Genomic DNA, 22,026 nt, shown 5'->3' on the forward strand with positions numbered 1-22,026 from the left:
CATTAACAATCCATATTTGGAACCGATATCACCTAACTCGAGGTATAGGATATATAATCCATAAGGAATATAATCCAATGTGTATACAATACAAAGATGGCTACAAATGTTACCTTTAGGACATCCAGAGCTAAAGATATCCTAATTTGTTCGTGAATAATATTGCTTTCATGATAAGGGTAATCTAAGATTATGAGAAAACTATAGAGAATTCAATCGGGAAGGCAGCAACGTAGGTTATTTCCGAAAGTAAAAACTGCAGTGTCTATAGGATGGCATTTTCCCAGGGAATTTCAGCATTGAGACCTCGCTTGAAAGTCCCAAGGGAAAAGATCCAAAATACTTCCCTCTTTTTCCTGACTTGATCACCTCCTTTGCTACTGGGGAGTCTGATTTTCTCCAAAATGCGCCACTTAAAATCGTCTGGGGCATGATTATTTTCAGAAAAATGCTTAACTAAGGGCGCTAGCTGTTTGTTGGTCCGAATGGCTGACCTGTGTTCTGTCAGCCTTGTTTGTACGGACCTAGAAGTCTCACCCACGTAACCCAGCTGGCATGGGCACAAGATAAAGTATATACAGTTAGTAGTCTTGCAATTCCACATGTCAGTAGCAGAGGTGTGACAGCCATTGTGTTCGAAAGACTCACCTTGGATGATGTTGCTGCAGGATTTACAGGCTGAACATTTAAAAGTACCTTTAACCGGAAGTGACGGTGGCACCATCGCAAGATAGCTCTGGGGCGGCCTGAGCCCTGGGTTGACGACTAGAAGGCGACGGAGGGACTCCTCCTCTTCAGGTACCGTGAGTATTATTGTACTTTTGGGAAGACACCCCGGTACGAGACCTTGGGGGCACGCTCGATGGTGCCCTGTCCGCCACCCCTTGAGGGGTCCCATAGACTTCCACATAAAGGGACTGTCAAGGTCGTTGTTTTTTCTTCTTGTGTTTCACTTTCTTCTTGTTGCCTTCTATTGTTCTCCTGGTTCTAGAGCGGGACTCCCACTTCTTGGGGGGAGGAAGGTTTCTTAGGGGGTAGTTGGGGGTACTGGGAGGGTTGGGACTGGGGGGGGTGGTGGTGACCTGAATGTATGGTTTGATGTAGTTTTTGGTTTCTGGGATGCTGTATGCCTGTATTTTGATTGTTCTGGCCTGGGCTCGAAGGCTCTGTGTGCTTTCCATTCTGACTGCGCGGTGTCGTTGGTTCTGTTGGGATGGTCTGCCGCTGTGCCTGTAAACATGGTGAGGGGGAGGAATCTGTGGCTGATCTGCATGGGGTCGGGGCGGGTGGCGGGGTTGGAGGGTGGGAAGGGAGGGTTGGAGAGCAGAAGGTTGGATTGTGTTTCCTTGATGTGTGGACCCCATGGGTTTACTTGCTGGGGTGTACTAATGCAGACTGCCCTGTGGCGACTCCGGGAGGGGGAGGCGGAGGGGTATATTGGCAGTTCGCAGGTAGCGGGGGTAATGTTACTGCCTTGTAATGCCTCTTAGTATTGGCACGTGGAATGTGAAGGGCTTGAACTCCCCGCAAAACCGCCAGAAGGTGTGGAAATATCTGAATGATCACCAGCTGGATGTAGTGGGACTTCAGGAGACTCACCTGGCGCGCAGGGATGAACTTCGACTCAAACATAAGAATTTCCCACTCATGTACAGATCGTCTGCCTCCACGAAACACAGGGGGGTGGCCCTTCTCTTCCGTTCATCCCTTCACTTTCAGCCCATGGGGATGCACGGTGACAAGGATGGCAGTTGGCTGATGGTTAAGGGTCTGGTGTGTGGTAGATTGTGCACCTTTGTGGTGCTGTATGCCCCAAATGCTGGTCAAAATGGGTTTCTCCAGGACTTGCTGCGGAGAGTGGCAGATTTTGTGGAGGGAGAGCTGTTCCTGTTGGGGGACTTCAATCTGATTTGGGACAGGGAAATGGATAGCTCTCATCATCAGAGGTCTGCTGCTGGCTGGTTCTCCATCGAAACACAACAGCTGCTAGGGGACTTGGGACTGATTGACGGCTGGCGCTCCCTACACCCCCACTCTCGGGACTACACCTTCTTCTCCCATGTACACCACTCCTATTCCCGACTGGACCACATTTTCTTGAGTCAAGCCCTTAGAGGAGATGTCTGTGACTCCAGTATCTTCCCGCTCTCTGTTTCTGACCACAGCTTGCTGGTGCTCGGGCTACATTGGTCTGCGAGGGGTGATGGACAGCGCAAGTGGTACTTTCCGGCCTCCCTTGTTCGAGACGAACCCTCCTGCAAGTAACTACGGAAAGCCATCCGGGACTTTTTTACCCTCAATCCCGTGTCTGACACCTCCGTATTCACCACCTGGGACGCCTTCAAGGCATCCATGAGGGGCACCTGCTTGGCCCTCAATGCTCACCTCAATAAGTTGCGGTGGAAAGAGCGTGAGGAGCTGGAGGACGAACTCGCTGCTCTTGAGAGGGCACATAAACTGAATCCTTCCCGGTGGACCCTTCGCCCGTTGACTGCAGTAAGGGGGAAGCTTAGGGCCCATTACAACAACAGGGCGGAGTTTACCCTGTTTCGACTACGGCACCTCTCCTACTCCCAGGGAAACAAGGTGAGAAGACATCTGGCCCGCCAACTTCGGGATAAGAGGGAAAAGGACTACATAGGAGGTATCCGAGACGCGGCGGGAACTCTGCAGCATAGGGACGAGGCTAAAGCCGATCTCTTTGGACACTTCTATGCCGCACTCTATACGGGTGAGGCCTTAGACTCTGGGGCTCAACGGGACTATTTAGATGGTCTGCCCTTACCTCAGGTATCCACGGAATGGAATGAATTACTAGCTGCCCCAATCACTAGAGCAGAAGTGCTAGATGGCATCAAAGCGCTGAAACTCCATAAGGCCCCTGGGCCAGAAGGCTATACCGCTCTTTTCTACCAGACGTTCGCAACGGAGGTGAGTGACTTTTTAGTCACTCTGTTTAACACCATGGCGGAGTCCGGGGAGACGTCCGGTTCAATGGCAGAAGCCGTGATCTCGATTATCCCCAAGTCGGGGAAGGACCCGACTAAATGCTCCTCATACCGCCCGATAGCTCTTCTCAATGTAGACGCCAAGTTGTACTCCTCCATCCTCGTGAGTAGACTCCAAGATTTGCTACCGGCGCTCATTCACCCGGACCAATCCGGGTTAATTAAGGGTCGCCAGACCCACGACAATACGAGGAGGGTCATCCACCTGATTGAGAAGGCTAACAGATTCCGTATACCGGCGGTCCTGGTGGGTCTCGATGCGGAGAAAGCCTTTGATCGGGCGGACTGGGGCTTCCTGTTTCAAAACCTGGCCGCCTTCGGCTTCTCGGCTAAGTTTCTCGCGATTATCGGGGCGAATTATAACAGCCCCCGCTCTAGAGTATCGATCAATGGCCACTTATCAGCATTGTCTGTCATGGATCCGGCTCACTCCCTTCCACACATCCAGAAGGTGTTATTGAGCTTCGAGGAGGTGGCAGGTTTCAAAGTAAATTACGATAAATCGTATGTTCTCAATCTGACACTCTCCTCGGGGGAAGTGGACGATGTGCGGCCACTCACCCCGCTGCCATGGGCCTCCCATTCCATTCTGTACCTAGGGGTTCGGCTGACTTCCTCGATAGGGAAATTATATTCTGCGAACTTCCCCCTGTTGCTGGCGCAGACTCGGTGGACTTGGACCGCTGGAAACCAAAATACATCTCGTGGCTGGGTAGAATACACGCGCTTAAGATGGTCCTCCTGCCCAAGTTTTTATATCTGTTTCAGGCACTCCCTATACCGATGGAGGCGGACTTCTTCCGGCGCCTCAAAACCCAGATGCTCCACTTTGTCTGGCAGGGGGGTTGGGCGCGATTCTCCTTCGCCACTCTGCAGCGGCCGCGAGGGGAGGGGGAGTGAGCCTCCCCGATATGCACCTATATTACAAAGCTACGCAGTTACGGGTTTTAGTGGAATGGTCCCAGCAGTTCTCGGAAAAACATTGGCTGCACGTGTACAGAAGTGTGGCGGGGAGATCAATCTGGGATCTGGCGTGGAAACCCAAGAAGGATAGGCCAAAGAACGCATACATCAGTACCCCCACCAGCACCACCCTGAAGGTTTGGGATACAGTGTCTAATGACGAGCGCTGGACTACGTTCCCATCCCCCTTCACACCGATACACTTTAACCCGACCTTCCCACCGGCGTTGCATGAAGGCCCTTTCGAGATATGGAGGGAGGGAGGCTGTAGGGCTCTTACGCACCTGTTTCATGGCGATACCCCGCTTACCTTTGCGAACTGTAGGCGGGACTATGGAGTCCCACCCTCCGAGAGATTCCGCCACCTTCACATGCTTCATTGGGCCACATCCCCGGTTGTCAACGATGCGGCCACGAGGCCCCCCCTCTCCCTTTGAGTCCTTCATCTTCGGACCACTTCCATGAAGGGCGTCATCTCCTTTCTTTATAATCTACTGCTTACCTCTGCTGTGTCGCCTCGCCCCCGGTATATGGGACACTGGGAGAAACTCCTTGGACGGGACATTTCTGACGGGGAGTGGTCTTGCCTGTGGCGGGACATTGCTGCACATAATCACTCGCTGGACTTGAGGGAGGCCCATCTTAAAACTCTCATGGACTGGTATCTGTACCCGTCCAAACTTCATCGCATCTTCCCGTCTTCGTCGGATAGGTGCTGGAGAGGCTGTGGATTGCTGGGGGATTTCTGCCATATCTGGTGGGACTGCCCGGTCATTCGGCCATACTGGGAAGAGATCCTGTCCCATATCAAAGGAATCCTTGGTTACCCAATAGCTGACTTAATGGCCCATGTGCTGCTGGGTCTTCGAGACCCGGCGCTCGAGCACCAGACCCGGGCAGACAAAAAGATCTTGTGGCTGTGTATCGGGGCTGCCAAACTTACCCTAGCAGCGGCCTGGAAAAAACCGGAGGCACCGGCGATTTCCCGGTGGCATGCGAAGTTGTGGCAACTACTGAGCATGGAACGGGTGGCGGACATCTTCCTGGGCGATTTCAAGAATTTTATTTTCCGCTGGGGACCCTTGGTCCGCTTCCTCTCAAGAGGTTTGCCTTCTGCAGTATGCCCGTCCACGGGGCGAGCTCTCCATCTCTTTCAGGTGTGAATGAGAATCAGGTTGAATGAATGATTGCACTTTGTCACCACCAGGGGGGTGGGAAGGTAAGTTCTTTCTTCGTTCGTTTCTGGCGGCACTCTCGCTGAAGAATGAGGCTTGTACGGCATCGACGTAGCGGGCGGAGTGTTTCGTGCTCTACTCCAACCTCGCAGAGCATACCGCCCTTCGTGATCCTGAACTGTGTCCAGCTTGGTCTTGCACCTAAATGTCCTAGTGCATCATTGCACTGCTGTACAAATTGAATGATGGTCGCTCTGTAGAACTCTTTGCCCTTATTTTCAGCCTCTACTTATGCCCCCTGTGAGGGAAGTTGTGCGAGATTGTCGCTTTTTTTCCCTTCATTCTGCTTTCTCTGATAAAATAAATAAAGATAAAAAAAAAAAAATGTAGACACCAGCATTCGGCTGACGCCAGAACTGTTATAAAAGATTTGCGAGTCTTTATCGGCACATACGCAATTGGCATGCTACATTCTGACCAGGGTCCTGCGTTTAGCTCTCGGGCTTACAAGGAGGCCATGGCCAGCATGGGCATTGCATTGCGGTACTCTTCTCCATTCCATCCTGAGGGAAATGCGGTAGTGGAAAGAAAAAACCGGGACATAAAGCAATCTATAACGGCGAGGGTATTAGGTTCGGGTGATGGGTGGGTCAACAATTTAACAAGTGTCCAACGTAGTCTTAATAATCTGCCAAGAAATTCTCTAAAAGGTCTCACTCCGTACGAACTATTGTTCGGTACTAGAATGCACATTCAGGATCTAGATAGTCACACTTCAGTGGTAGAAGAAAAATCCTTTAATATCAAAGACCGTTTGGCTGTTTTACAGGACTTAAATGAAACAAGAAGAAGTCTGAGCAATATAACATTAAAGCCAACAGCCACTGAAGAAAAACCACCTGTCCCAGCAAGACCTGTCTGGATTCCAAAGATTGGGGATCTGGTCAGAGAGAAGATCGCGGTGAAGAAGGAATTTAGGCCTTCTTACAGAAAAGCAACACCTGTCTTAGCTGTCAGCGGAACAAGATCAATTGTACTACCGCCCCTTGCTGGTAAAAAGGAGAACAGAGTTGTATCCATCGACCTGGTAAAACCACAATCATGTGGCCAATAATAAGTAGTAGGCCCAGTGGACTCCCAAGAAATAGCAGAATACCAAAATTTGATACAATCCAAGAGGTTCAAACTGCGAGACTAATCACATTTGATAAACCTGCAGTGAATAAAAAAGGACTATGCAACAAAGCATGGAACTTGTGCCTCTTGAAACCCAAATTGCAACAGTTCATCAAGAAACACCTGTCTACAATGATGTAGCATCAGACTATACTAATGTCTCCAAGAAAGATCCAAAGACTAAAGAAAATCCGGAAGCAATTCCAACAATTGACAGAACTGCATCTGGCTACTTCATCAATTTTGATGACTTTTCTGATGATCCAAGTGAACATGAAGAAACGCCAGCAACAAAAACTTTCAAAGACAAGGTAACTGAACTCTTTCATCAACTAAAAGAAACCTATCTGATTTCACCATGGATTGAATTTTGGATTGTGTTAGGTGTACTTTTCCTCCTACTTTGGCTCATCATGATTCTTTGTTTGGGAAAATTCATTGAAGGAAAATACAGTACAATGGACACAGCAAGTCAGAACATCAACTTGGTCCTAAAGCCTCACAAGTCATCTCACATCGAGAAAAGAGAACTGTCATCAGTGAACATCACAGCCAATCCAATACCCGGTGGGGTAGCATAGGACAAAACGGATTATGAAATTTATGGTCCGATTGAGCTCTTGAAATATCTACACCAGTTCAAGGTTTCATTAAGTGACTTTGTAAAAACAAGTACTTTCTCTGATGATTGGGACTTTGAAAACATTAATAATATGATGTCAGATTTAGGAATGTCAGCTAAATTCACAGAACATGATTATTTGCAGGGTTCAGCAAAATATGAAGAAATGTACTGCTATAATCATTTTGGTCATCACTATTTGCATAAATCTGCACAGCCTAGAAATGTTTTAATTATAACCAATGGGAACATTGTGCAACACCGCCTAAAGGCAGCTCGAAAACATTTTATGAGAAATTCCCATACTTCTCAGGGTTTAACACAAGTGATGCAGAAACGTTTTATTTTAAAATGTTAAATAAGACAGGAATGAAAACAATGTTGACAAATACTAAATTGATTTATTCTGAAACATTTTATGAAAAAATGACTACATTTGGTTTTGAATTCTGGAAAAAAAACATTGAAACAAAATCCATCTGGGGTACAAAATAATGGCAGGTCCAAGGTTTAGAAGCATTATTTAGAGCCTGCATGATCCCAGAACAATTAATATTCCTGAATGACACCATTCAGCAAACCACCTGTCTTGGACTAGCCAAGATAAAAGATTTAAATAAATCGTCTATTCCGAAGCCATACCTGATAGTAATAGCACTACAGATGTTGAGATAGACGTATTCCATATTTTACACCAAAACAGAACACATCCTGATTGGAAAAAATGGTTGATCTGGCCCACAGACACAAATAACTGTCAAGATAGATTCCTGAACAAAATACAGGGGTTCAAACAGAACAGGCCAGACCCAAGATACTCCCAGAGACAACATCCAGGGATAGTCACAACATACAGTGTAGGGAAACTATGCCTTGAGTGGCTACAGAAATCCACACTGGCTGAAATCAAGCAACACTTGACTTTACTTAAAGACGGTGCTGACTTGCGTGATTTCATACTGGGACCACGCAAACAATGTCAAAAACGTTTCATAGCGGCCGGTATATACGCTGCATACAACGAGGCTTGGAAAGTAACACAAATTGAAACAGCAGAAAAAATACGAGAAATCGATCGTATTAATTTGGAAAAATCACGTTCTGTTGTGGACAATGGGTTAACGACTCTGTCCTCCAGAATATATTCACTGGGCAGTATTGTATCATCTGCTATTGATATAATAGAGCAGGACTTACTAATGTTACAACATGGTCAGTCCCAATTACGTTCTATTGTACAGCTTGGCTGGACGTTGCAAAATCTGCGTTCAGGCTACGTGCCATGGCGTTTAATCAACACAACTTCATTATTCTCTATCTTTAACCTTACTGATAAACAAATCAGTTTGGCGCAAAAAGGAGCAGGCTATACGATTCTGAGCATTGAAAAACTTGAGAGATTACCATTGACAATGTCAGAAAGACGTGTCATTGAATGGATAATACACGGAATAATTACAATTCCGATAACAATTTTCCAGTTTAAATATTGCCAAGAGTATATACCAGCGGGCCAGTATGAAAGGTTGGGTAAAGGATACATCAAGTCAACATGGAAATTACCTTATAAACACAAATGTTATAGTGAAAGGAAAAAGGAGGTATTTCTTAGTGGTAACAATTGTAAAAAATCACTAAGCGGTACACTTCTGTGTCAAGGTATTAACTTGCACGGAGCTTGTGAAGGGTCTTCAAATAACCTTTCATGTCACCTGCATGGAACTCCTCCAACACAGATAGAGACATTCTTTAGACAGCTTTCCAACGGCAGCTACGTTCTAATAAGTGACCACGGATCACTGAAATAATATCGACTGCCAAAATATCGACTACCCAAAATATCGAGGAAAAAATATCTACAGCCAAAATATCGAGTTTGTATGTACAAACAGGTAAGTACAAAAATATCGAGTACAAAATATCGTTTACAAAAATATAGTTGTAAAAAATATCGACTTTAATAAAAACAATGTTTAATTACATTAATATAAAAAATTAATTACTAAAATATAATTAACAATACTTAAAATAACTTTTAATAATGAAATAATTAATGAAAGTAAAAAAATAATATTTTTTTATCATATTTCTTAAAACATATATATATATATATAGTAACACAATTTAATTAAATAATAGCCAATATTATTAACGTACAAATACAAAAGAGTAAAAATTACTATTCCCACTCCAGTGGGTGCAACAGTAGGGAAAGCGTTGGATAGCGTAGGGGTTAAAATTACTATTCCCACTGCAAAGAGTGCAACAGTGGATATATGACGTTACAACGCAACTTTTACAACGCACTACCATTACAACGTAAGTATTGGTAAGTATATAATAATTTTTTTAATTTAAATTATTTAAAAATATTTTAATATAATTTAATTTAATTTAATTTCATTAAATTAAATTAATGTAAATTTAATTTTACTTTATTTTTACACTGTACCCCTGTACCCCAAAAACCCAAAACTGACCCTGAACCCTAAAAAAACCCTTTACCCAAAAACCCAAAACTGACCCTGAACCCTAAAAATACCCCTTTACCCAAAAACTAAAAACTGACCCTGAACCCTAAAAATACCCCTTTACCCAAAAACTAAAAACTGACCCTGAACCCTAAAAATACCCCTTTACCCAAAAACCCAAAACTGACCCTGAACCCTAAAAATACCCCTTTACCCAAAAACTAAAAACTGACCCTGAACCCTAAAAATACCCCTTTACCCAAAAACTAAAAACTGACCCTGAACCCTAAAAACACCCCTTTACCCAAAAACCCAAAACTTACCCTGAACCCTAAAAATACCCCTTTACCCAAAAACTAAAAACTGACCCTGAACCCTAAAAATACCCCTTTACCCAAAAACTAAAAACTGACCCTGAACCCTAAAAATACCCCTTTAATTTAACATAATTAGCAATTAATCAATTAAATTAAATTAATTACCAATTAAATTTTAAATAATTAACATATATTATTTAATTACCAATTAATTAATTATTACTACCAATTAATAAATTTACATATTTAATTAATTATAATTAAATTACTTCCCACCCTATTCCCCTATAAACCCACAACCCGCTACAGAATAAAATTACACAATAATTTAAAAAAATCATTAATTAAAAATAATTATAACATAAAATGACACTTTTCACACATATTATAACATAAAAACACTATAAATAATTAAATATTATTTAAAAAACGATATTTTTTACTATCTAGATTATATACTTGGATATCTTCACTTTCTATAGTATTTACAGTCGATATTACTTCACTTACCTTAAAAACGATATTTTGACTGTCGATATTCTGTCCTGTCGATATTTTGTCCAAACGATATTTAAAACTCGATATTCTGTCCAAACGATATTTTGGAGTCGATATTATCTCTGTGCACCAGTGACCACAGCTGTTGTGGCATGGTGCCAGGAAAAGCCTATCTTGTGAGCGTTAGTTCCATGGTCACTTGCTGTATGCAAGTATTGTATCCAAGCAGCAATCCAGACATGGAGGCGGCAATATGGCCTTATTTGAATATCTCTTCTATTCGAATTGATACTTTAAGCAGAATGAAGTCTATTATTCTACAGACAACTGTGCCTTTGACCTCGTCCAAAGAAACGTATGATCTGCAAGTTGCAAGGACAGCGGCAGAGATACATTCCCTATTATCAACAAATTGCCCCGTACATTTCGTAGAAATGTTAGGTCAAATGTTAAACATGTCTGATACCAGTGGCATCGCACATGTATTTAAGACAATTTTTTCGGGACTGTTAGCACCCTTTGAAACAGTTCTGGGCATTATCCCGAATTTTGTGCATTCCATTTTTGGCAGTCTGCCTCTTCTATTGGGACTCGTAGCAGGAATTTTATTTTTGATTCTTCTGCTCCGATATGGCAAGCCAAGCCACAGACAAGACTCCAGCAACGATGGGAGAAACGATCCTAGCTATACGCTACCGGGACCGCATCACTAAAGTCCTCGGATTTGCCCGGCTTAGAGATCTAAGTACAACTTGGTTTCTTTCATTCAGACCAATCTGGCAGAATTGCATCTTACTTGTGCTTCGATGTCTGCTATGCGGAGAAGAATGCGTGTTGGACATCTGTCTTACACTACCATCAGCAGTACCAATGGATTTCGATACTTTGCTAGGTCCTGTAACGACTCATGCATCGTGTTGTCCCCAGCGGCTACCTATTCTGATGACGGCATTCGTTGAGACTTCACCACTACGAGTAGGTGGTGGTGAAGTACGAGAGGAAAGCAGCACCAAACAGGTACAACCTTCTGTGAGCATTGCTGATCCCGACATCGATGATAGCAATCATTCTCACATGTGCACAATTTCAACTTTTTTGAACTTGGTCGAACTTTCACCTGATGTCGTAGACCAATTTTTTGCAAGTCTGTCTGAAATGATGTTCTCCCCTGAACAACGAGAATAACTTTTAAAACAACGAGCACACAGCGTTCCCTGAACTCTGAATTCGGCCTTCAGTTTTTGATAAACACAGCTACTGAAAACATTTGGAACTATTTTTTTTTCCCTGAAAGCAAAATTATTTTTTTCACTTCCAAAATATTTACCCTTTTTTTGGCACATGGTAATCTGCTTAAAGTAGAACTATTCTTAGAGAACAGAGCTTCTAATTTAGGAACTCTAGAGACAATATTTTACCTCAGCCTCTAGCACATGTACAGCATTTATATAAATATGTGATGAAATGGTCTCGACCTTCTTTTCTGTATTCAGAGCCATTTCATGTGTAATTTTCGCAATTCATTCAGCTGATATAATATGCATTTAACTGAATGATACCACTGCTTGAAAAGCGTACAGTACCAATACTCATTTTCGTGTATTTACCATATACCATTTCAAATGCGAATTATGTATTTTGGGGTGGGTTGGAAAACACACATGCATCGTTATATGTTTAATATTGCTTAGTTTTAGTAATGATGGACATTAATTCGTGGAGTGGGTGTTGTGTTTCTATCTAGGACCCTTATTCGATATTCCCGATTTATCCACTTATGTGGTTATAATAAATAATATCCTTATAAAGGCATAAGAATCATATCAATATTTAGTCATAGCCCATGCAGCTACTTCCCTAGACTCCTAGAAAGTACAACGGGTTCTTTAAACTAAACAAACCAAACCTCCAGCAACCTGGGAATTCCCCATGCTTATGTTTTGATTTGTCCTAGAACTCCTGCGAGCACTGAAAGAACGGCCAGTTCTTAGTGACATCTTTTATTGGCGTCTTATGTCCAACCTTACGTCAAACCCGGCACCTTTCAGGTATAAATATACCAACGTTGCCTTAAGCAAACACACAGTGGTTTGGAGCAGAGCGGCTATCTACTTGCCCGAGAGCCCAGCTGATGAGAGAGGTCACGGAAGCCGCCCCTCCCTTTTGACGCACTGAGAGAGACGCTGTCTTTTCTCCTGCCGAGAAAATCCAGCTCCGGTGGTTCCAGATACCCTTGCGGGTTGCTGGGATATCGAGTCCTGAGAGAGATACAAGACCTCCTACATTCTATTATCCAGGTACTGAGCTGACTAAACCCTTGAGAGAATTCTTGATTCAGATTCCTTGGCAGTAACCAACTTAACTTAAAACTGCTACTTACTTACTCCTTCCCACGTATTAGGCTTAGGTCAGGTACACCGGGGTAGGCGTAGATTAGAAGCACCAGTTGAGTACGTTAGTTAATGTTTTTATGTTTATATATATATTATATCCATTCTAAAGTATCATATGGCTAAGAAACCATATCAAAGCTTTTACAGTATTATTTCATAATACTCCTTTTACTGTACGCACTTTACTTTATGATAAGTATTGCAATTGTGGCAATTCATTTCTCTTGCATGAGAAAGAAGACTGCTCAATAAATAACACCTTTTATTGAAAACGCCCGTCTCTTTTTTTCTCTGCACTCTGGTGAAACTAAGTATGCACGATTGACTGAGTGAAATAACCATCTATTGTTTTCACACGACTCTAGAGATACACTCTTTATTCTGAGGGAGCAAAGTTGTCATGTTTATGCGGTTGTCAGAGGCTAATCCCTTCTTGTCTAAATCAGGAGAGTTAACTCTTTCCTGAACATTCGAGAAAGTTTCTAGTGACCTCTGAGCTAGCTGGCAAAACTAATTAAGTCTAATATAGTCAGTAGAGACCTAGTCGACCTCAGTCCTACGTCTACACTGCTGTTTATATTATTCCAATGCACAGAGCCTGTTGGGAATGTAGGAACTACACTACAGCTTGATTTCAGTTTACAACCCCCCCTATTCTACTGACTGGATTTTTGTTGTTTTGGTGTCAAATTATTTAGTAAACTTTTCATTCTTTTTCTAAATTGGTGCAGAATTTTTCTTGTGTTAGGTTTCATTTCATTACTGTTTGTGTGCTGCAAAACACTTCACATCCTGCATCTAAGTTAAGTGTGAGTGTTTTGTGCCAAGCTACCAAAGGGTAGGTTAATTAAATGATGTTTTGGTTCACCCGAACAAGGATTGTGGTTGTTGCTTGATTTCGGTTTACAACCCCCCCTCCAGCAAGAATTCAGTTTCTTACATTCTCCTATCAAAGTGGACAGCTATTGAAAGGTTTCTGAATTCAGTCTGACACCTGCGATATATAAAAAGTGAGGAATCTGCAGGTATACAAAGTGTCCACTAGAAAGACTGTTCCAGAAGGTAAGTAACTTTTTCTTCCATGCAGGATCGAAAATGCCATATCAGTGCTCTGATTTTAAGTGCAGTACCTTAGATCACAAGGTATTTCTCTTTTTTGCAGTGGATACTCCACATTCCTGCACTGCAGTGAGGTGGAGCATTCTGTGTTCTAGTTTAGTGCTTCATATTTAACTCTCTGACATAGAAATCCTGAAAGGTTCCACAGTTTGCACTCTTGTGCACTTGTGCGTCTTGTAATAATTTGCACTATTCTTGTTTTACTCAGGATCTGAACAGGCCCCTCTCCCGGCTCCTCGCTCAGGTGAGAAAATCTCTCTTTTCTCTAAGATGTTATAAGACATGTAAAAGCTTTTCAGTATATCATCAGTAATTGTTATGTATTGTATTGGGAAATTTATATAGCACTTACTATCCCTACGTGGGACGCTGGAGTGCTTGTCCTTCTGGATAGCACGCTATGCAATGTGGAGTGTGTTGTTAGACGTGTGTGTACTTTATGTTGATCCTGTGAGGCAAATGTTGACATGTTGTGCGCTATGACCACTGAGGTAGGTTTATCATATTATAGGACCCAGGGCTTAGTAGAATGATGGATGGAGAAGGGTGAAAGAGATGGGCGCAGTTGGACTTTGCACAGATCCAGTGACATTATCATATCCCATCCGCCACTCAATGTCAGTACTTAGCCATCCAGCACTGGGTCACTTAGTCCTGCATCTGCCTCATGCGAGCCATCCTCTCTTACCATTTGAGAAATGGCTTTACACTAGAAATACTGATGACGTCCCCTCTCCGACTTATATATATTTCTCAACACTCTACAGAACCCTGTCAAATCCTCAGCACTGTTGCGCTAGGAGAAATGTGCAAACGCCTCTTCACATCCAAAGAATGGTCAGCCTTCAAAAGTGAGCCCATTCCCATTCTTCAGTACATAGCACCTCAGGCAAAGGAACATTCCTCAAAAAATCCCACTATAGGTACTATATCCCTGCACAAACAGCTCAATGGAAGAGAGATGGATATGCATGTTGCTGATGGGGCTGCGACCAAGTGGGAACTTTAACCCACTTTCTTTGGCAGTGAACAAAGCTTTAGCAGTACTGGTCTAAAGTCTTTGCCTCCATTGACCAAATGTATAACATCGAACTCCCCAGATTGCCGAGCTACATTCTCCCGGGTCTCCTGAATGCCCTGACTTACCCTTGAAATCCACGCGTGGACGAGCCATCACTTTGGCTCTATGCCCTGCCAGGCAAGTAGTGCTAGCACTTTGGGTCCAGCTACAATACCCACTCACTCAGACTGAATCTACAAAATCTGGGATCTCCTTGCCATGGAGAAGCTAACATCCTCAGTAGAGCAGAAGCTGCCTCAATTCAACAATATGTGGGGACCCTGACTGAAATTCCTGTCCCAAGAATTCTTAGAATTGACATGCCCAGTCTACTTACGCATCCTCCACCTTATACCCACAAAAACAGTATTGACTGATATGGCACTCACCTTCAGTTTCTAGACAAGCGGTATACTTTGTTTCTATGTTGAAGGCCATCATTTTAGCTAAATAGGTAATTAATTTCCCCCACTCTACTATCCCCATCTCTTTGTCTATTCTCTTCAGTTTTCTACCTTTTCACTTGGTCCCCACCCGCCAGTGGATGTTGGTCGTAGTTTTTTTTGTATTGTTCTTTTCAATGTCAAACTCAATAAAAGGATTTGAACCTAAAAAGTAATTGCCCCTATTCTACTGACTGGATTTTTGTTGTTTTGGTGTCAAATTATTTAGTAAACTTTTCATTCTTTTTCTAAATTGGTGCAGAATTTTTCTTGTGTTAGGTTTCATTTCATTACTGTTTGTGTGCTGCAAAACACTTCACATCCTGCATCTAAGTTAAGTGTGAGTGTTTTGTGCCAAGCTACCAAAGGGTAGGTTAATTAAATGACTGTTTTGGTTCACCCGAACAAGGATTGTGGTTGTTGCTTGATTTCGGTTTACAACCCCCCCTCAAACAAGAATTCAGTTTCTTACATTCTCCTATCAAAGTGGACAGCTTTTGAAAGGTTTCTGAATTCAGTCTGACACCTGCGATATATAAAAAGTGAGGAATCTGCAGGTATACAAAGTGTCCACTAGAAAGATTGTTCCAGAAGGTAAGTAACTTTTTCTTCCATGCAGGATCGAAAATGCCACATCAGTGCTCTGATTTTAAGTGCAGTACCTTAGATCACAAGGTATTTCTCTTTTTTGCAGTGGATACTCCACATTCCTGCACTGCAGTGAGGTGGAGCATTCTGTGTTCTAGTTTAGTGCTTCATATTTAACTCTCTGACATAGAAATCCTGAAAGGTTCCACAGTTTGCACTCTTGTGCACTTGTGCGTCTTGTAATAATTTGCACTATTCTTGTTTTATTCAGGATCTGAACAGGCCCCTCTCCCGGCTCCTCGCTCAGGTGAGAAAATCTCTCTTTTCTATAAGATGTTATAAGACATGTAAAAGCTTTTCAGTATATCACCAGTAATTGTTATGTATTGTATTAGAACATTTATATAGCACTTACTATCCCTATGTGGGACGCTGGAGCGCTTGCCCTTCTGGATAGCACGCTACGCAATGTGGGGTGTGTTGTTAGACTTGTGTGTACTTTATGTTGATCCAGTGAGGAAAGTGTTTACATGTTGTGCTCTATGATCACTGAGGAAGGTTTATCATATTATAGGAACACGGGCTTAGTAGAATGATGGATGGAGAAGGTGAAAGAGATGGGCGCAGTTGGACTTTGCACAGATCCAGTGACATTATCATATCCCATCCGGCACTCAGTGTCAGTACTTAGCCATCCAGCACTGGGTCACTTAGTCCTGCATCTGCCTCATGCGAGCCATCCTCTCTTACCATTTGAGAAATGGCTTTGCACTAGAAATACTGATGACGTCCCTTCTCCGACTTATATATATTTCTCAACACTCTACAGAACCCCGTCAAATCCTCAGCACTGTTGCGCTAGGAGAAATGTGTGAACGCCTCTTCACATCCAAAGAATGGTCAGCCTTCAAAAGTGAGCCCATTCCCATTTTTCAGTACATAGCACCTCAGGCAAAGGAACATTCCTCAAAAAATCCCACTATAGGTACCATATCCCTGCGCAAACAGCTCAATGGAAGAGAGATGGATATGCATGTTGCTGGAGGGGCTGCGACCAAGTGGGAACTTTAACCCACTTTCTTTGGCAGTGTACAAAGCTTTAGCAGTGCTGGTCTAAAGTCTTTGCCTCCATTGACCAAATGTATAACATTGAACTCCCCAGATTGCCGAGCTACATTCTCCCGGGTCTCCTGAATGCCCTGACTTACCCTTGAAATCCACGCGTGGACGAGCCATCACTCTGGCTCTATGCCCTACCAGGCAAGTATTGCTAGCACTTTGGGTCCAGCTACAATACCCACTCACTCAGACTGAATCTACAAAATCTGGGATCTCCTTGCCATGGAGAAGCTAACATCCTCAGTAGAGCAGACGCTGCCTCAATTCAACAATATGTGGGGACCCTGACTGAAATTCCTGTCCCAATAATTCTTAGAATTGACATGCCCAGTCTACTTACGCATCCTCCACCTTATACCCACAAAAACAGTATTGATTGATATGGCACTCACCTTCAGTTTCTAGACAAACGATATACCTTGTTTCTATGTTGAAGGCCATCATTTTAGCTAAATAGGTAATTAATTTCCCCCACTCTATTATCCCCATCTCTTTGTCTATTCTCTTCAGTTTTCTACCTTTTCACTTGGTCCCCACCTGCCAGTGGATGTTGGTCGTAGTTTTTTTTGTATTGTTCTTTTCAATGTCAAACTCAATAAAAGGATTTGAACCTAAAAAATAATTGACCCCATTCTACTGACTGGATGTTTGTTGTTTTGGTGTCAAATTATTTAGTAAACTTTTCATTATTTTTCTAAATTGGTGCAGAATTCTTCTTGTGTTAGGTTTCATTTCATTACTGTTTGTGTGCTGCATAAACACTTCACATGCTGCATCTAAGTTAAGTGTGAGTGTTTTGTGCCAAGCTACCAAAGGGTAGGTTAATTAAATGACTGTTTTGGTTCACCCGAACAAGGATTGTGGTTGTTGCTTGATTTCGGTTTACAACCCCCCTCAAGCAAGAATTCAGTTTCTTACATTCTCCTATCAAAGTGGACAGCTATTGAAACGTTCTGAATTCAGTCTGACACCTGTGATATATAAAAAGTGAGGAATCTGCAGGTATACAAAGTATCCACTAGAAAGATTGTTCGAGAAGGTAAGTAATTTTTTCTTCCATGCAGGATCGAAGATGCCACAGCAGTGCTCTGATTTTAAGTGCAGTACCTTACATCACAAGGTATTTCTCTTTTTTCCAGTGGATACTCCACATTCCTGCACTGCAGTGAGGTGGAGCATTCTGTGTTCTAGTTTAGTGCTTCATATTTAACTCTCTGACATAGAAATCGTGAAAGGTTCCACAGTTTGCACTCTTGTGCACTTGTGCGTCTTGTAATAATTTGCACTATTCTTGTTTTACTCAGGATCTGAACAGGCCCCTCTCCCGGCTCCTCGCTCAGGTGAGAAAATCTCTCTTTTCTCTAAGATGTTATAAGACATGTAAAAGCTTTTCAGTATATCACCAGTAATTGTTATGTATTGTATTGGAACATTTATATAGCACTTACTATCCCTACGTGGGACGCTGGAGCGCTTGCCCTTCTGATGGATACATCTGCCAGTGGATTCCTCACCTTGTGAATATCCCCCCTGCGTCAGCAGCATCCGGAGATTCTTTTAGTAGCTTCGCGCCGATGTGGACCGACGTCACAGAGGCACGGCATCGCGCGCGACTCCGCTGACGTCACCGACCCCATAATAGGCCCACGCCGGCGTGATGACATCAGTTCCCTTTTTTCCGCGTCGTCGACGCAAACAGTTTTCTAAGGATCGTCCGTAGCTTTTGCTGTAACTTTGTTTCCTTGTATTGTTCGTGTTTCATTGTCTTCTCTTTCGACATGTCTTTGAAGAAGACTGGGTTTAAAGCCTGTGGGGAATGCGGCAAGACCATGTCCATTACGGATCCGCATGAATGCTGCTTGTGGTGTTTAAGCTCCGACCACGACGTTGAAGACTGCCAGTCTTGTAGGAAGATGACACCAAAGGATCTCTGGGAAAGAGAAGCTAAGCTTCTTGTGGCGAAGCTTAAAGGAAGTAAGGAGAAGAAAAAATCGAGGTCGCGGACTCGACGCTCGAGGTCAAAATCTCGTTCGAGGTCGCGATCGGACTCGTCCTCGGCCCATGCTTCGAGATCATCCAAAAAGAAGCATAAGAAGAGGTCCCATGAATCCCGATATCGCTCGAGGAAGAACTCGGGTTCTAAGGCAAAGTCGCAGGTGAAGCTGATTGAGAAGGTGGTGGTTTCTTCGGCTTCGGAAGATCATGACACCGGGGATGAGGCGTCACATGCGAATTAGCCAGGTTCGCCGAGGCAGACGGCGAATCCATCTCCGGTTCCATTACATCCTCCGGATCGGGAGGATGAAGGTGAGGGGGAGATGGTGGGAGAGGGAGAGGCTCAGTTGCCTGAGGGTCAGTCGACTCCGGTGCACCAGCCAGAAGAGGAAGTCGACGTCGTATCGACTCCACGCCCTCAAGAGCAGCCTGGGGGTTCGAACCCAGCCTTCTCGGCTCCAGGCCAGGATCCGACGCATTTCCTTAATGCAATGTTTGGTATATATTCCAGAGCTATGTACCCCTCTGGGGCTCCTGTTGGTCCCACGGGTCCGATGGCGTTTTGTCTGGGTGTTCCCCAAACTTATGTCCCCGCTCCCTTTATGCCCTTTATGCCGGCTCCGGCGCCGCATTGGCATTTTCGGACGCCGGCGACGCCTTCGACTCCGAAGCCATCGACGCCGATTCCTTCGATGCCAATTCCATCAACCCAGATGCCGAACCCTGAGCGACGTTGTGGGATTCTTCCTCGTCCGGCGTCGGGATCTGCGCCGGCACCAGCTTCGACGGAGCCGACAGTGGATCTGACGGCTTCGAATGTGAAGCTCAGGTCGAGGCGTGAAGCCCAGAGGCTGATGGAGGAAGAGAGGTATCGTGAGGAGAATTTGGAGGAGGGCGAGTTGCAGGGGCCTGAGGACCCATTTGAGGACCTTTCAGTGGCTAGTGGCCTTGATCTGTCCCCTGAGTGGGATTTAGTTTCAGTATCTGATGAACCCTCTAAAGATGTGGCTCCTTACCATGTCGTAATAAAGAAGGCTGCACGTTTATTGAACATTGGTCTACCTACTGCTGAGTTTAAGTCAAATCCTCTCACAGAGGTCCTTCACTCTCCTTCTTCAGTAACTGAACCATTGCTGCCTTTTAATGATGCCCTTAAAGAACCAATATTAGAGGTTTGTAAGAAACCTGTATCAGCTCCGGCTGTATCTAGGGCTGTTGCCAGGAGGTACAGAGCTGCTTCTGATGACCCAGAATTTTTATCCACTCACCCTCTGCCTGAAAGTTTGGTGGTGCAGGCGGCCTGTTCCAAAAGATCAACGGGAGCTTTTCTACAGGTTCAAGCAGAAAAGGAGTCGAGAAAGCAGGATCAGGCTGCTAAAAAGGTTTTCTCCTCCGCCAGTATGGCGCTGAAGTCCACGAATGCGACCTGCCTGATGGGGTGTTATATCCACGCCCTGATGGACCGCCCTCATCGCAGCCACAGACGACATCCGAACCCTTTTCGACAAAGGGGAAACAGCGGCACTCATCCTCCTGGACCTCTCCGCCGCGTTCGACACTGTCTGCCACCGCACCCTAGTCCAACGCCTCAGCAACACCGGTATCCAAGAGAAGGCACTGAAGGGGATCATCTCGTTCCTCGCTGGAAGAACACAGAGAGTCCGCCTCCCCCCGTTTCGCTCCGAGGCCACCGAAATCACCTGCGGCGTCCCGCAAGGATCATCACTCAGCCCCACCCTCTTCAACGTCTACATGAGACCTCTCGCGGCCATCGCACGCCAACACAACCTCAACATCATATCCTACGCCGATAACACCCAGCTGATCCTCTCCCTCACCAGAGACCCCGACACCGCCAGAGCCAGCCTCCACGAAGGGATGAAAGACGTCGCCGAGTGGATGAAGAACAGCCGCCTGAAACTGAACTCAGACAAGACGGAAGTCCTCATCCTAGGAACATCACCCACCGCCTGGGACGACTCCTAGTGGCCTCCAGCCCTGGGCACCGCCCCCATAGCCAACAGATCACGCACGCAACCTGGGCTTCATCCTGGACTCCTCCCTCTCGATGACCATACAAGTTAACGCAGTCTCCTCTTCATGCTTTCACACCCTCCGCATGCGCCGCAAGATCTTCCGATGGATCCCGGTCGAAACCAGGAAGACGGTCACCCAGGCTCTCGTCACCAGCCGTCTGGACTACAGAAATACCCTCTACGCCGGAACCACAGCCAAGCTACAGAAAAGACTCCAACGCATCCAGAACGCCTCCGCCCGACTCATCCTGGACATCCCTCGACGCAGCCACATCTCCGCCCACCTGAAGAACCTGCACTAGCTCCCCGTCAACAAGAGGATCACGTTCAGGCTCCTCACCCACGCACACAAGTCTCTCCACAAACTGGGCCCCAAGTACCTCAATGACCGCCTGACCTTCCACACGCCCACCCGCCAGCTCCGGTCCGCTAGCCTCGCCCTCGCCGCTGTTCCACGCATCCAAAGAGCCACCGCCGGAGGCAGATCCTTCTCCTACCTAGCGCCAAGACATGGAACTCCCTCCCCATCCACCTTCGGCTGACCAAGGACCACCTCGCCTTCAGGAGACAACTCAAGACCTGGCTGTTCGAGCAGTAGCGGCCACCCTCCCCCAAGCGCCTTGAGACCCTTCCGGGTGAGTAGCGCGCTATACAAGTGCCATGATTGATTGATTGATTGATAAAACAGTTGGTGCCCAAGATACCGGAGGAGGATAGAAAAGACTTCCAGGAGGTAATCTCTGACAATCAGGCTGCAGCTAGGCAGGTGATTCAGAGTGGATTGGACACGGCAGACTCTGTGGCTAGGGATCATGGGCTCTTCTGTGGCAACGAGGAGAGCTGCGTGGCTGACATCGAGTGAGTTTTCGACAGATGTCCAGTCTACATTGATGGATCTCCCATTCGACGGGTCTGGTTTATTTGGCAAGAAGGCAGACGCTGCTTTAGAACGCTTTAAAGAAAGCAGGGCGACGGCTAAGTCGTTGGGCCTTCAGTCCAGGGGCACTTTTGGGAGATGTTCTAGAGGGTTTAGCAGATCTTCT

General features: G+C 44.9%; 1 protein-coding gene across 1 annotated transcript in view; it reads left to right on the forward strand.

Moving 5' to 3' along the window:
• Nucleotides 1-22,026, forward strand: part of LOC144768685 (uncharacterized) — a 9,047,330-nt gene that overhangs the window by 6,377,038 nt on the left and 2,648,266 nt on the right. Inside the window, exons 40-42 of the mRNA XM_078652515.1 lie at nt 13,951-13,986; nt 16,105-16,140; nt 18,257-18,292. Of these exons, the coding sequence (XP_078508641.1) occupies nt 13,951-13,986; nt 16,105-16,140; nt 18,257-18,292 (108 nt within the window). The remainder of the gene's footprint in view (nt 1-13,950; nt 13,987-16,104; nt 16,141-18,256; nt 18,293-22,026) is intronic.

The sequence above is a fragment of the Lissotriton helveticus genome, chromosome 7 (assembly GCF_964261635.1).
Source record: "Lissotriton helveticus chromosome 7, aLisHel1.1, whole genome shotgun sequence".
NCBI classification, from domain to species: Eukaryota; Metazoa; Chordata; class Amphibia; order Caudata; family Salamandridae; genus Lissotriton; species Lissotriton helveticus.